The sequence below is a fragment of the Ranitomeya imitator genome, chromosome 5, assembly GCF_032444005.1.
Source record: "Ranitomeya imitator isolate aRanImi1 chromosome 5, aRanImi1.pri, whole genome shotgun sequence".
NCBI classification, from domain to species: domain Eukaryota; kingdom Metazoa; phylum Chordata; class Amphibia; order Anura; family Dendrobatidae; genus Ranitomeya; species Ranitomeya imitator.
Window position 1 is genome coordinate 706722895 of NC_091286.1, and position 12761 is coordinate 706735655.

Consider the following 12761-nt stretch of genomic DNA (forward strand, 5'->3'; position numbering starts at 1 on the left):
ATTTGAATGCAGACTTAAATAGAATGGTCTGCAGTTGTCACATTGCGTTTGCAGAGCCCCTAATGTACCTAAACAGTAGAAACCCCCCACAAGTGACCTCATATTGGAAACTAGACCACCCTGGGAACTTATCTAGATGTGTTGTGAGAACTTTGAACCCCCAAGTGTTTCACTACAGTTTGTAACGCAGAGCCGTGAAAATTAAAAAAAAAATCTTTCCCCCAAAAATAATTTTTTAGCCCCCAGTTTTGTATTTTCCCGAGGGTAAGAGGAGAAATTCGACCCCAAAAGTTGTTGTCCAATTTGCCCTGAGTACGCTGATACCCCATATGTTGGGGGGAACCACCGTTTGGGCGCATGGGAGGGCTCGGAAGGGAAAGAGTGCCATTTGGAATGCAGACTTAGATGGAATGGTCTGCAGGTGTCACATTGCGTTTGCAGAACCCCTAATCTACCTAAACAGTAGAAACCCCCCACAAGTGACCCCATATTGGAAACTAGACCCCCCAGGGAACTTATCTAGATGTGTTGTGAGAACTTTGAACCCCCAAGTGTTTCACTACAGTTTATAACGCAGAGCCGTAAAAATAAAAAATCTTTTTTTTCCCACAAAAATTATTTTTTAGCCCCCAGTTTTGTATTTTCCCAAGGGTAACAGGAGAAATTGGACCCCAACAGTTGTTGTCCTATTTGTCCTGAGTACGCTGATACCCTATATGTTGGGGTAAACCCCTGTTTGGGCACACGGGAGAGCTCGGAAGGGAAGGAGCACTGTTTTACTTTTTCAACGCAGAATTGGCTGGAATTGAGATCGGACGCCATGTCGCTTTTGGAGAGCCCCTGATGTGCCTAAACAGTGGAAACCCCCCAATTATAACTGAAACCCTAATCCTAACACACCCCTAACCCTAATTCCAACAGTAACCCTAAACACACCTCTAACCCAGACACACCCCTAACCCTAATCCCAACCCTATTCCCCACCGCAAATGTAATCTAAACCCTAACTGTAACTTTAGCCCCAACCCAAACTGTAGCCCTAGCCCTAACCCTAGCCCTAACCCTAACCCTAGCCCTAACCCTAACCCTAGCCCTAACCCTAACCCTAGCCCTAACCCTAGCCCTAACCCTAACCCTAGCCCTAACCCTAGCCCTAACCCTAACCCTAGCCCTAACCCTAACCCTAGCCCTAACCCTAGCCCTAACCCTAGCCCTAACCCTAGCCCTAACCCTAACCCTAGCCCTAACCCTAACCCTAACCCTAGCCCTAACCCTAGCCCTAGCCCTAATGGGAAAATGGAAATAAATACATTTTTTTAATTTTTACCTAACTAAGGGGGTGATGAAGGGGGGTTTGATTTACTTTTATAGTGGGTTTTTTAGCGGATTTTTATGATTGGCAGCCGTCACACACTGAAAGACGCTTTTATTGCAAAAAATATTTTTTGCGTTACCACATTTTGAGAGCTATAATTTTTCCATATTTTGGTTCACAGAGTCATGTGAGGTCTTGTGTTTTGCGGGACGAGTTGACGTTTTTATTGGTAACATTTTCGGGCATGTGGCATTTTTTGATCGCTTTTTATTCCGATTTTTGTGAGGCAGAATGACCAAAAACCAGCTATTCATGAATTTCTTTTGGGGGAGGCGTTTATACCGTTCCGCGTTTGGTAAAATTGATAAAGCAGTTTTATTCTTCGGGTCAGTACGATTACAGCGACATCTCATTTATATTATTTTTTTATGTTTTGGTGCTTTTATACGATAAAAACTATTTTATAGAAAAAATAATTATTTTGGCATCGCTTTATTCTCAGGACTATAACTTTTTTATTTTTTTGCTGATGATGCTGTATGGTGGCTCGTTTTTTGCGGGACAAGATGACGCTGTCAACGGTACCATGATTATTTATATCTGTCTTTTTGATCGCGTGTTATTCCACTTTTTGTTCGGCAGTATCATAATAAAGCGTTGTTTTTTGCCTGTTTTTTTTTTTTTTTTCTTACGGTGTTTACTGAAGGGGTTAACTAGTGGGCCAGTTTTATAGGTCGGGCCGTTACGGACACGGCGATACTAAATATACAGTGGGGCAAAAAAGTATTTAGTCAGTCAGCAATAGTGCAAGTTCCACCACTTAAAAAGATGAGAGGCGTCTGTAATTTACATCATAGGTAGACCTCAACTATGGGAGACAAACTGAGAAAAAAAATCCAGAAAACCACATTGTCTGTTTTTTTTAACATTTTATTTGCATATTATGGTGGAAAATAAGTATTTGGTCAGAAACAAACAATCAAGATTTCTGGCTCTCACAGACCTGTAACTTCTTCTTTAAGAGTCTCCTCTTTCCTCCACTCATTACCTGTAGTAATGGCACCTGTTTAAACTTGTTATCAGTATAAAAAGACACCTGTGCACACCCTCAAACAGTCTGACTCCAAAATCCACTATGGTGAAGACCAAAGAGCTGTCAAAGGACACCAGAAACAAAATTGTAGCCCTGCACCAGGCTGGGAAGACTGAATCTGCAATAGCCAACCAGCTTGGAGTGAAGAAATCAACAGTGGGAGCAATAATCAGAAAATGGAAGACATACAAGACCACTGATAATCTCCCTCGATCTGGCGCTCCACGCAAAATCCCACCCCGTGGGGTCAGAATGATCACAAGAACGGTGAGCAAAAATCCCAGAACCACGCGGGGGGACCTAGTGAATGAACTGCAGAGAGCTGGGACCAATGTAACAAGGCCTACCATAAGTAACACACTACGCCACCATGGACTCAGATCCTGCAGTGCCAGACGTGTCCCACTGCTTAAGCCAGTACATGTCCGGGCCCGTCTGAAGTTTGCTAGAGAGCATTTGGATGATCCAGAGGAGTTTTGGGAGAATGTCCTATGGTCTGATGAAACCAAACTGGAACTGTTTGGTAGAAACACAACTTGTCGTGTTTGGAGGAAAAAGAATACTGAGTTGCATCCATCAAGCACCATACCTACTGTAAAGCATGGTGGTGGAAACATCATGCTTTGGGGCTGTTTCTCTGCAAAGGGGCCAGGACGACTGATCCGGGTACATGAAAGAATGAATGGGGCCATGTATCGTGAGATTTTGAGTGCAAACCTCCTTCCATCAGCAAGGGCATTGAAGATGAAACGTGGCTGGGTCTTTCAACATGACAATGATCCAAAGCACACCGCCAGGGCAACGAAGGAGTGGCTTCGTAAGAAGCATTTCAAGGTCCTGGAGTGGCCTAGACAGTCTTCAGATCTCAACCCTATAGAAAACCTTTGGAGGGAGTTGAAAGTCCGTGTTGCCAAGCGAAAAGCCAAAAACATCACTGCTCTAGAGCAGATCTGCATGGAGGAATGGGCCAACATACCAACAACAGTGTGTGGCAACCTTGTGAAGACTTACAGAAAACGTTTGACCTCTGTCATTGCCAACAAAGGCAAAGTATTGAGATGAAATTTTGTTTCTGACCAAATACTTATTTTCCACCATAATATGCAAATAAAATGTTAAAAAAACAGACAATGTGATTTTCTGGATTTTTTTTTCTCAGTTTGTCTCCCATAGTTGAGGTCTACCTATGATGTAAATTACAGACGCCTCTCATCTTTTTAAGTGGTGGAACTTGCACTATTGCTGACTGACTAAATACTTTTTTGCCCCACTGTATGTACTTTTATTGTTTTTTTTTATTTATTTAGATAAAGAAATGTATTTATGGGAATAATATATATTTTTTTTCATTATTTAGGAATATTTTTTTTTATTTTTTTTTACACATTTGGAAATTTTTTTTTAACTTTTTTACTTTGTCCCAGGGGGCGACATCACAGATCGATGATCTGACAGTTTGCACAGCACTCTGTCAGATCACCGATCTGATAGCAGTGCAGGCTGCTTCAGTGCCTGCTCTGAGCAGGCTCTGTGAAGCCACCTCCCTCCCTGCAGGATCCGGATCCGCGGCCATCTTGGATCCGGGTCTGGAGCAGGGAGGGAGGGCGGTAAAACCCTCGCAGCAACGCGATCACATCGCGTTGCTGCGGGGGCCTCAGGGAAGCCCGCAGGGAGCCCCCTCCCTGCGCGATGCTTCCCTGCACCGCCGGCACATCGCGATCATCTTTGATCGCGGTGTGCCAGGGGTAATGTGCCGGGGGCGGTCCGTGACCGCTCCTGGCACATAGTGCCGGATGTCAGCTGCGATAGGCAGCTGACACCCGGCCGCGATCGGCCGCGCTTCCCCCGTGAGCGCCGCCGATTGCGCTGGACGTACTATCCCGTCCGTGGTCATAGGGGCCCACCCCACCTCGACGGGATAGTACGTCCGATGTCAGAAAGGGGTTAATATTCCACGAACTGCAGGGATTTATGTATATCCCACTTACAGTTCCCCTTGAAACTTGCAGCTCTCTGGCGCCCCCTTACTCTCAGGTCAGATGAGGTACTGCACCTGGGGTAATTAGTCGCCAGACAGGCTGCCTGCTATGTACTGGCTATTGGGCACGCTGCAGCGACGCGATAAACTACTCCCACTCAGGCAGGAGCAATAATTATCAATGCCGCAGTCGCTACAACTTCTCCCAACTACCCAGTACAAACGTATGCTGCCACCAGCTTCGGTTAGACGGGTCTGAAGCTAACCCATAACAGTAGCGTAATTCGCTTCAGGAGACAGGGTACGTTTTAGTACAGGAAGAACGACTCTAGTATTAAATATTATACTCTGTCAAAGGTTTCAGGCAGTGTTTATAAAAAGTCATATAAAGATGTTACATTATGAGACAATTGAAAATATGTACAAGGTAATTATAAAAATAACAGGGGTTAAATGAGAAATAACACTTACATGTGTTCAGAGCATTGCAGGCAACCAGGCTAGTTCCATATGTCCCAATGCATTAGGACTCTGGTTAGGAACAGCTCTTCAAATCAGACTCACATGGGTTCCAGCAGACAGACTGCCTGCTGGGGTCTGGCCAAAACGTTATAAACCGCAGCCTGTGACATCACCAACAGGGCGGACTTACCCAAACCCTGTTCTCTCTTCAGTTTAACTAAATTTAACCTAAATTTGTCTAATGCCTGTAACTCCGCTACAGAACATGTCATAGTCATAACAAACCCAGCATTCATCTCGTATTAACATTGGCATTCTAATGAGATCAAATATGTCCTATTTGCGATGTATAATTACAGAGAAATCCCTACTTTTTACCTGATGGAGTTAGAAGCTCGTGTTTACAGCTGTTGACAGATCCGCCGAGGGACCTTAAGAGTAGGTATTTTTCCCTTTTCTAGCCTAAATCGTTAGCCCAATATCTTACAATAATAGAACAAAGACTCTCATGGATTCTGGAAGCTTCTATACCAGTTTCTGCTAGTGCAGTTGGGAGGGGGACGAGTAACTTTCTTCGAGCCTGGAATTTATGGCTAGGGCAATAAAACCCTCTTCTACCATACATTCCAAGATAAAGAGACAAAAAGAGCCATAGAGAGAAGGGGGGGGGGGGATTAGCCCCCAGCATGGGCTGAAGGACAAAGCTACAACCTCATATTATATTTTATACAATATCGTGACACCGCACACACTGCTCACAATAGACACATACCGCATACACCGCTCACAATAGACACATACTGCATACACCGCTCACAATAGACACATACCGCATACACTGTTCACAATAGACACATACTGTACACACCGCTCACAATAGACACATACTGCACACACCGCTGACAATAGACACATACCGCACACACCGCTCACAATAGACACATACCGCACACACCGCTCACAATAGACACATACCGCACACACCGCTCACAATAGACACATACCACACACACCGCTTACAATAGACACATACCGCACACACCGCTCACAATAGACACATACTGCACACACCGCTCACAGTAGACACATACCGCACACACCGCTCACAATAGACACATACCGCACACACCGCTCACAATAGACACATACTGCACACACCGCTCACAGTAGACATATACCGCACACACCGCTCACAATAGACACATACCGCACACACCGCTCACAATAGACACATACCACACACACCGCTCACAATAGACACATACCGCACACACCGCTCACAATAGACACATACTGCACACACCGCTCACAGTAGACACAAACCGCACACACCGCTGACAATAGACACATACTGCACACACCGCTCACAGTAGACACATACCGTACACACCGCTCACAATAGACACATACCACACACACCGCTCACAATAGACACATACCGCACACACCGCTCACAATAGACACATACTGCACACACCGCTCACAGTAGACACAAACCGCACACACCGCTGACAATAGACACATACTGCACACACCGCTCACAGTAGACACATACCGCACACACCGCTCACAATAGACACATACCGCACACACCGCTCACAGTAGACACATACCGCACACACCGCTCACAATAGACACATACCGCACACACCGCTCACAATAGACACATACTGCACACACCGCTCACAGTAGACACATACTGCACACACCGCTCACAATAGACACATACCGCACACACCGCTCACAGTAGACACATACTGCACACACTGCTCACAATAGACACATACCGCACACACCGCTCACAATAGACACATACCGCACACACCGTTCACAATAGACACATACCGCACACACCGCTCACAGTAGACACACACCGCACACACCACTCACAGTAGACACATACCGCACACACCGCTCACAGTAGACACACACACCGCTCACAGTAGACACATACCGCACACACCGCTCACAGTAGACACATACCGCACACACCACTCACAAAAGACACATACTGCACACACCGCTCACAGTAGACACATACCGCACACACCGCTCACAGTAGACACACACCGCACACACCACTCACAATAGACACATACCGCACACACCACTCACAATAGACACATACCGCACACACCGCTCACAGTAGACACATACCACACACACCACTCACAATAGACACATACCGCACACACCGCTCACAATAGACACATACCACACACACCACTCACAATAGACACATACTGCACACACCGCTGACAATAGACACATACCGCACACACCGCTGACAATAGACACATACCGCACACACCGCTCACAGTAGACACATACCGCACACACCGCTCACAATAGACACATACCACACACACCGCTCACAATAGACACATACCGCACACACCGCTCACAATAGACACATACTGCACACACCGCTCACAGTAGACACATACCGCACACACCGCTCACAATAGACACATACCGCACACACACACCGCTCACAGTAGACACATACCGCACACACACACCGCTCACAGTAGACACATACCGCACACACCGCTCACAGTAGACACACACCGCACACACCGCTCACAATAGACACATACCGCACACACACACCGCTCACAGTAGACACATACCGCACACACACACCGCTCACAGTAGACACATACCGCACACACTGCTCACAATAGACACATACCGCACACACCGCTCACAATAGACACATACCGCACACACCGTTCACAATAGACACATACCGCACACACCGCTCACAGTAGACACACACCGCACACACCACTCACAATAGACACATACCGCACACACCGCTCACAATAGACACATACTGCACACACCGCTCACAGTAGACACATACCGCACACACCGCTCACAATAGACACATACTGTACACACCGCTCACAATAGACACATACCGCCCACACCGCTCACAATAGACACATACTGCACACACCGCTCACAATAGACACATACCGCACACACCGCTCACAGTAGACACATACCGCCCACACCGCTCACAATAGACACATACTGCACACACCGCTCACAATAGACACATACCGCACACACCGCTCACAGTAGACACATACCGCACACACCGCTCACAGTAGACACATACTGCACACACCACTCACAGTAGACACATACTGCACACACCGCTCACAGTAGACACATACCGCCCACACCGCTCACAATAGACACATACTGCACACACCACTCACAGTAGACACATACTGCACACACCGCTCACAGTAGACACATACCGCACACACCGCTCACAGTAGAAACATACCGCACACACCGCTCACAATAAGTAGATACCTCATAGAATTGTAGAACGTTAGAGTTGGAAGAGATCTCAAGGGTCATCACCCTCTTTTCTCTTTAGACTACTATCGCTCACAGTTCAGTGTCGCATCCAGACCTCCGTCTTCCTCCTGATCCCTCTGACCCTCGTCAATGCTCCCTGTTCCATTCAGAATTTTCGGTCTCTCCATAAACCAGTGTCCAAACTGCTCTGTCCACTCTACAAGTCACTATTCTCTTCAGACCCCTTTCCTCCATCCTCACCCATTCGTCCCCCTTCCATGTTCCTTTGTAATTCACAGACCTCCATGATCTTTCTGACTTCTACACTCGCCTGTCTCCTCTGCAGACTCCTTTTTTTTCCTCCCAGATCTCTGCTTCCTCCTGAATCTCCTGTCCCTTCCAGACTGTTCTTCCCTTCAGACTGTCTGTACCCTTTAGTCTCCTCTCTATCATCCAGATTCTCCGTCAGACTCTTCTGTCCCTTTCTTACCATTGTCTCTTTCACACTTCTTTTTCTTCTCTGTCCCCTACATACCTCTATCATCTTCACATTGTCTTCTCCAGACATCTTGCACCATTCTGATTTTCTGACCTCACCTGCACACACATCAGTCCAATTCAGATCATCTATTCCCCTTTAGACTCTGCTACATCTTTACAGACCTATTTGTCCCCTTTATAGCCGTCTTCCCATTTCCAGTTTCTTCTGTCCCTTATCTTCTCCAGTCTCTTTTGTTCCCTTTGGCTACGTGCACACGTTGCAGATTACTGTGCAGATTTTTCCGCACTGCGTTTTACCTGCGGATTTACCGCGGACTTACCGTGGTTTTTATGTGGTTTTTTTGCGGATTCCACCTGCGGTTTTACGCCTGCGGATTCCTATTGAGGAGCAGGTGTAAACCGCTGCGGAATCCACACAAAGAATTGGCATGCTGAGGAAATAACAACGCTGCGTTTCCGCGCGTTTTTTTCTGCAGCATGTGCACTGCGGATTTTGCTTTCCATACGTTTACATGGCTCTGTAGAATGCAGGAGAAACAGCTGCAGATCCGCAGCAAAATCCGCAACATGTGCACATAGCCTAAACGCTCCTCCGTCAACTCCAGATATCGCTGACTTCTTCAGATCTATCTGTCCACATTCCGTTTCCTCTTTAAACCTCTGTGTCCTCCAGATTTCTCTAAAACATCCCCCCCAATACTTCTATCCACTCACAACGTTACTATCTCCTCCACCATAAATTCTCCCTCCAGACGCCTCTGTCCTCTCCGAACCCCTTTGGCACTCTCCCAATTGCTCTGTCCTCCTCGAGTCTCCTATCAGCCCACTTCAGGTACCATTGTCCCCTCCAGATCTTATTATCCCTATGTAGATGCCTTTTCCTCTCTAGCACCGTGCCCCATCCAGAATCTTTTGTCCCTTCTTAATTTTTTTTTTGTTTTTAACTCTTTGTCCCCTTTAGATTTTTTTTCATATACTTTTGTCCCTTATTGTCAATATACTTAAATATCAACGACAATGTTCTTAATTCATTCATGTTTATCACTTACCATTATCTGGTTTTGGTGGTGAAAGTGCACTGGTAGGGTTACCTGTGCAGCACAGGAAGAATAGAAGCAGGAGAGAAACCTTTACTGGAGACATGTCTTCTGGTCCTGGAGATATGAGCAATTCGTCTCCAGTGCTACCTATTTTATACAGTTGATGGGGGAAGAAGCAGGATGTTCAACATGTGTCTAACGTTATGTTTGAGTAATGATTTATGAAGCAGGATACGCAAATGTGGTGATCAGGACATTCAGGTGCCACGACATGTGACTTTTGAATACCCAGTATCTCCACATCTGAGGAGTGAGAGCAGAACTGCAGCTACAGGTGAAACTTCTGCCAAGAGGAAAGCTTATTAGAGGTCCCTGGGAAATTTGGAAGAACAAACAACAAACTGGGAGAAGGATTCTGAGAGAAAGACTCTGCAATGGGAGAAGCACTCTGGACTGGGACAAGGATTCTGGATTGGAAGAAGGACTCTGGAATGGGATAAGACCTCTGGAATTGGAGAAGACCTCTCGACTGGGACAAGAACTCTGTACTGGGACAAGAATTTGGAGAAGAACTTTAGACTCAGACAAGTACTCTGGATTGGGAGAAGGACTATGGATTGGGAGAAGGATGCTGGACTGGGAGAAGGATTCTGGACTGGGACAAGGACTCTGGACTGTAGAAGGACTCTGGACTGGAATTGCTTGCCTGAGGAGGTGGTGATGCCCAACTCAGTCGAGGGGTTCAAGAGAGGCCTGGATGTCTTTCTGGAGCAGAACAATATTGTATCATACAATTATTAGGTTCTGTAGAAGGACGTAGATCTGGGGATTTATTATGATGGAATATAGGCTGAACTGGATGGACAAATGTCTTTTTTCGGCCTTACTAACTATGTTACTATGTTACTATGGATACGGACTCTGGACTGGGACAAAGACTCTGTACTGGGAAAAGGAGTCTGGACTGGGACAAGAACCCTGGATTGGGACAAGGACTCTGGACTGGGACTGTTATGATAAGGTAATTCAGTACCACAATGGACATAGAGGTCAGAGCACATACAGTGACCTGACAAAAACCCAAAAACATAGAACGAGCTCTGAGACGTGGGAACTTTGCTGACCGCAATCCCTAATCCTCTCCAACCACACTAGAGGCAGCCGTGGATTGCGCCTAACGCTCCCTATGCAACTCAGCACAGCCTGAGAAACTAGCTAGCCTGAAGATAGAAAATAAGCCTACCTTGCCTCAGAGAAATACCCCAAAGGAAAAGGCAGCCCCCACATATAATGACTGTGAGTTAAGATGAAAAGACAAACGTAGAGATGAAATAGATTTAGCAAAGTGAGGCCCGACTTTCTGAACAGAGCGAGGATAGGAAAGGTAACTTTGCGGTCAACACAAAACCCTACAAAAACCACGCAAAGGGGGCAAATAGACCCTCCGTACCGAACTAACGGCACGGAGGTACACCCTCTGCGTCCCAGAGCTTCCAGCAAGCAAGAAAAAACAAATAGACAAGCTGGACAGAAAAAAACAGCAAACAAAATAGCAAAGCAGAACTTAGCTATGCAGAGCAGCAGGCCACAGGAACGATCCAGGAGGAAACAGGTCCAATACTAGAACATTGACTGGAGGCCAGGATCAAAGCACTAGGTGGAGTTAAATAGAGCAGCACCTAACGACTTCACCACATCACCTGAGGAAGGAAACTCAGAAGCCGCAGTACCACTCTCCTCCACCAACGGAAGCTCACAGAGAGAATCAGCCGAAGTACCACTTGTGACCACAGGAGGGAGCTCTGCCACAGAATTCACAACAGTACCCCCCTTGAGGAGGGGTCACCGAACCCTCACCAGAGCCCCCAGGACGACCAGGATGAGCCATATGAAAGGCACGAACAAGATCGGGAGCATGGACATCAGAGGCAAAGACCCAGGAATTATCCTCCTGAGCATAACCCTTCCACTTAACCAGATACTGGAATATCCGTCTTGAAAGACGAGAATCCAAAATCTTCTCCACAATATACTCCAACTCCCCCTCCACCAAAATCGGGGCAGGAGGATCAACAGATGGAACCATAGGTGCCACGAATCTCCGCAACAATGACCTATGGAATACGTTATGTATGGAAAAAGAATCTGGAAGGTTCAGACGAAAAGACACAGGATTAAGAACCTCAGAAATCCTATACGGACCAATGAAACGAGGTTTAAACTTAGGAGAGGAAACCTTCATAGGAATATGACGAGAAGACAACCAAACCAAATCCCCAACACGAAGTCGGGGACCCACACAGCGTCTGCGATTAGCGAAACGTTGAGCCTTCTCCTGGGACAAGGTCAAATTGTCCACTACATGAGTCCAAATCTGCTGCAACCTGTCCACCACAGTATCCACACCAGGACAGTCCGAAGACTCCACCTGCCCTGAAGAGAAACGAGGATGGAACCCAGAGTTGCAGAAAAACGGCGAAACCAAGGTAGCCGAGCTGGCCCGATTATTAAGGGCGAACTCAGCCAAAGGCAAAAAGGACACCCAGTCATCCTGATCAGCAGAAACAAAGCATCTCAGATATGTTTCCAAGGTCTGATTGGTTCGTTCGGTCTGGCCATTAGTCTGAGGATGGAAAGCCGAGGAAAAAGACAAATCAATGCCCATCCTACCACAAAAGGCTCGCCAAAACCTCGAAACAAACTGGGAACCTCTGTCAGAAACGATATTCTCTGGAATGCCATGTAAACGAACCACATGCTGGAAGAACAATGGCACCAAATCAGAGGAGGAAGGTAATTTAGACAAGGGTACCAAATGGACCATCTTAGAGAAGCGATCACAGACCACCCAAATGACTGACATCTTTTGAGAGACGGGAAGATCTGAAATAAAATCCATAGAGATATGTGTCCAAGGCCTCTTCGGGACCGGCAAGGGCAAAAGCAACCCATTGGCACGAGAACAGCAGGGCTTAGCCCGAGCACAAATCCCACAGGACTGCACAAAAGAACGCACATCCCGCGACAGAGATGGCCACCAAAAGGATCTAG

General features: G+C 46.6%; 1 protein-coding gene across 1 annotated transcript in view; it reads right to left on the reverse strand.

Moving 5' to 3' along the window:
* The window catches only part of LOC138638882 (antileukoproteinase-like), a 35476-nt gene extending 25596 nt beyond the window's left edge, over positions 1-9880 (reverse strand). The window contains exon 1 of the mRNA XM_069728588.1: positions 9720-9880. Within this exon, the coding sequence (XP_069584689.1) occupies positions 9720-9813 (94 nt within the window). The 5' untranslated portion in view covers positions 9814-9880. The remainder of the gene's footprint in view (positions 1-9719) is intronic.
* Positions 9881-12761: the final 2881 nt, after the last annotated feature.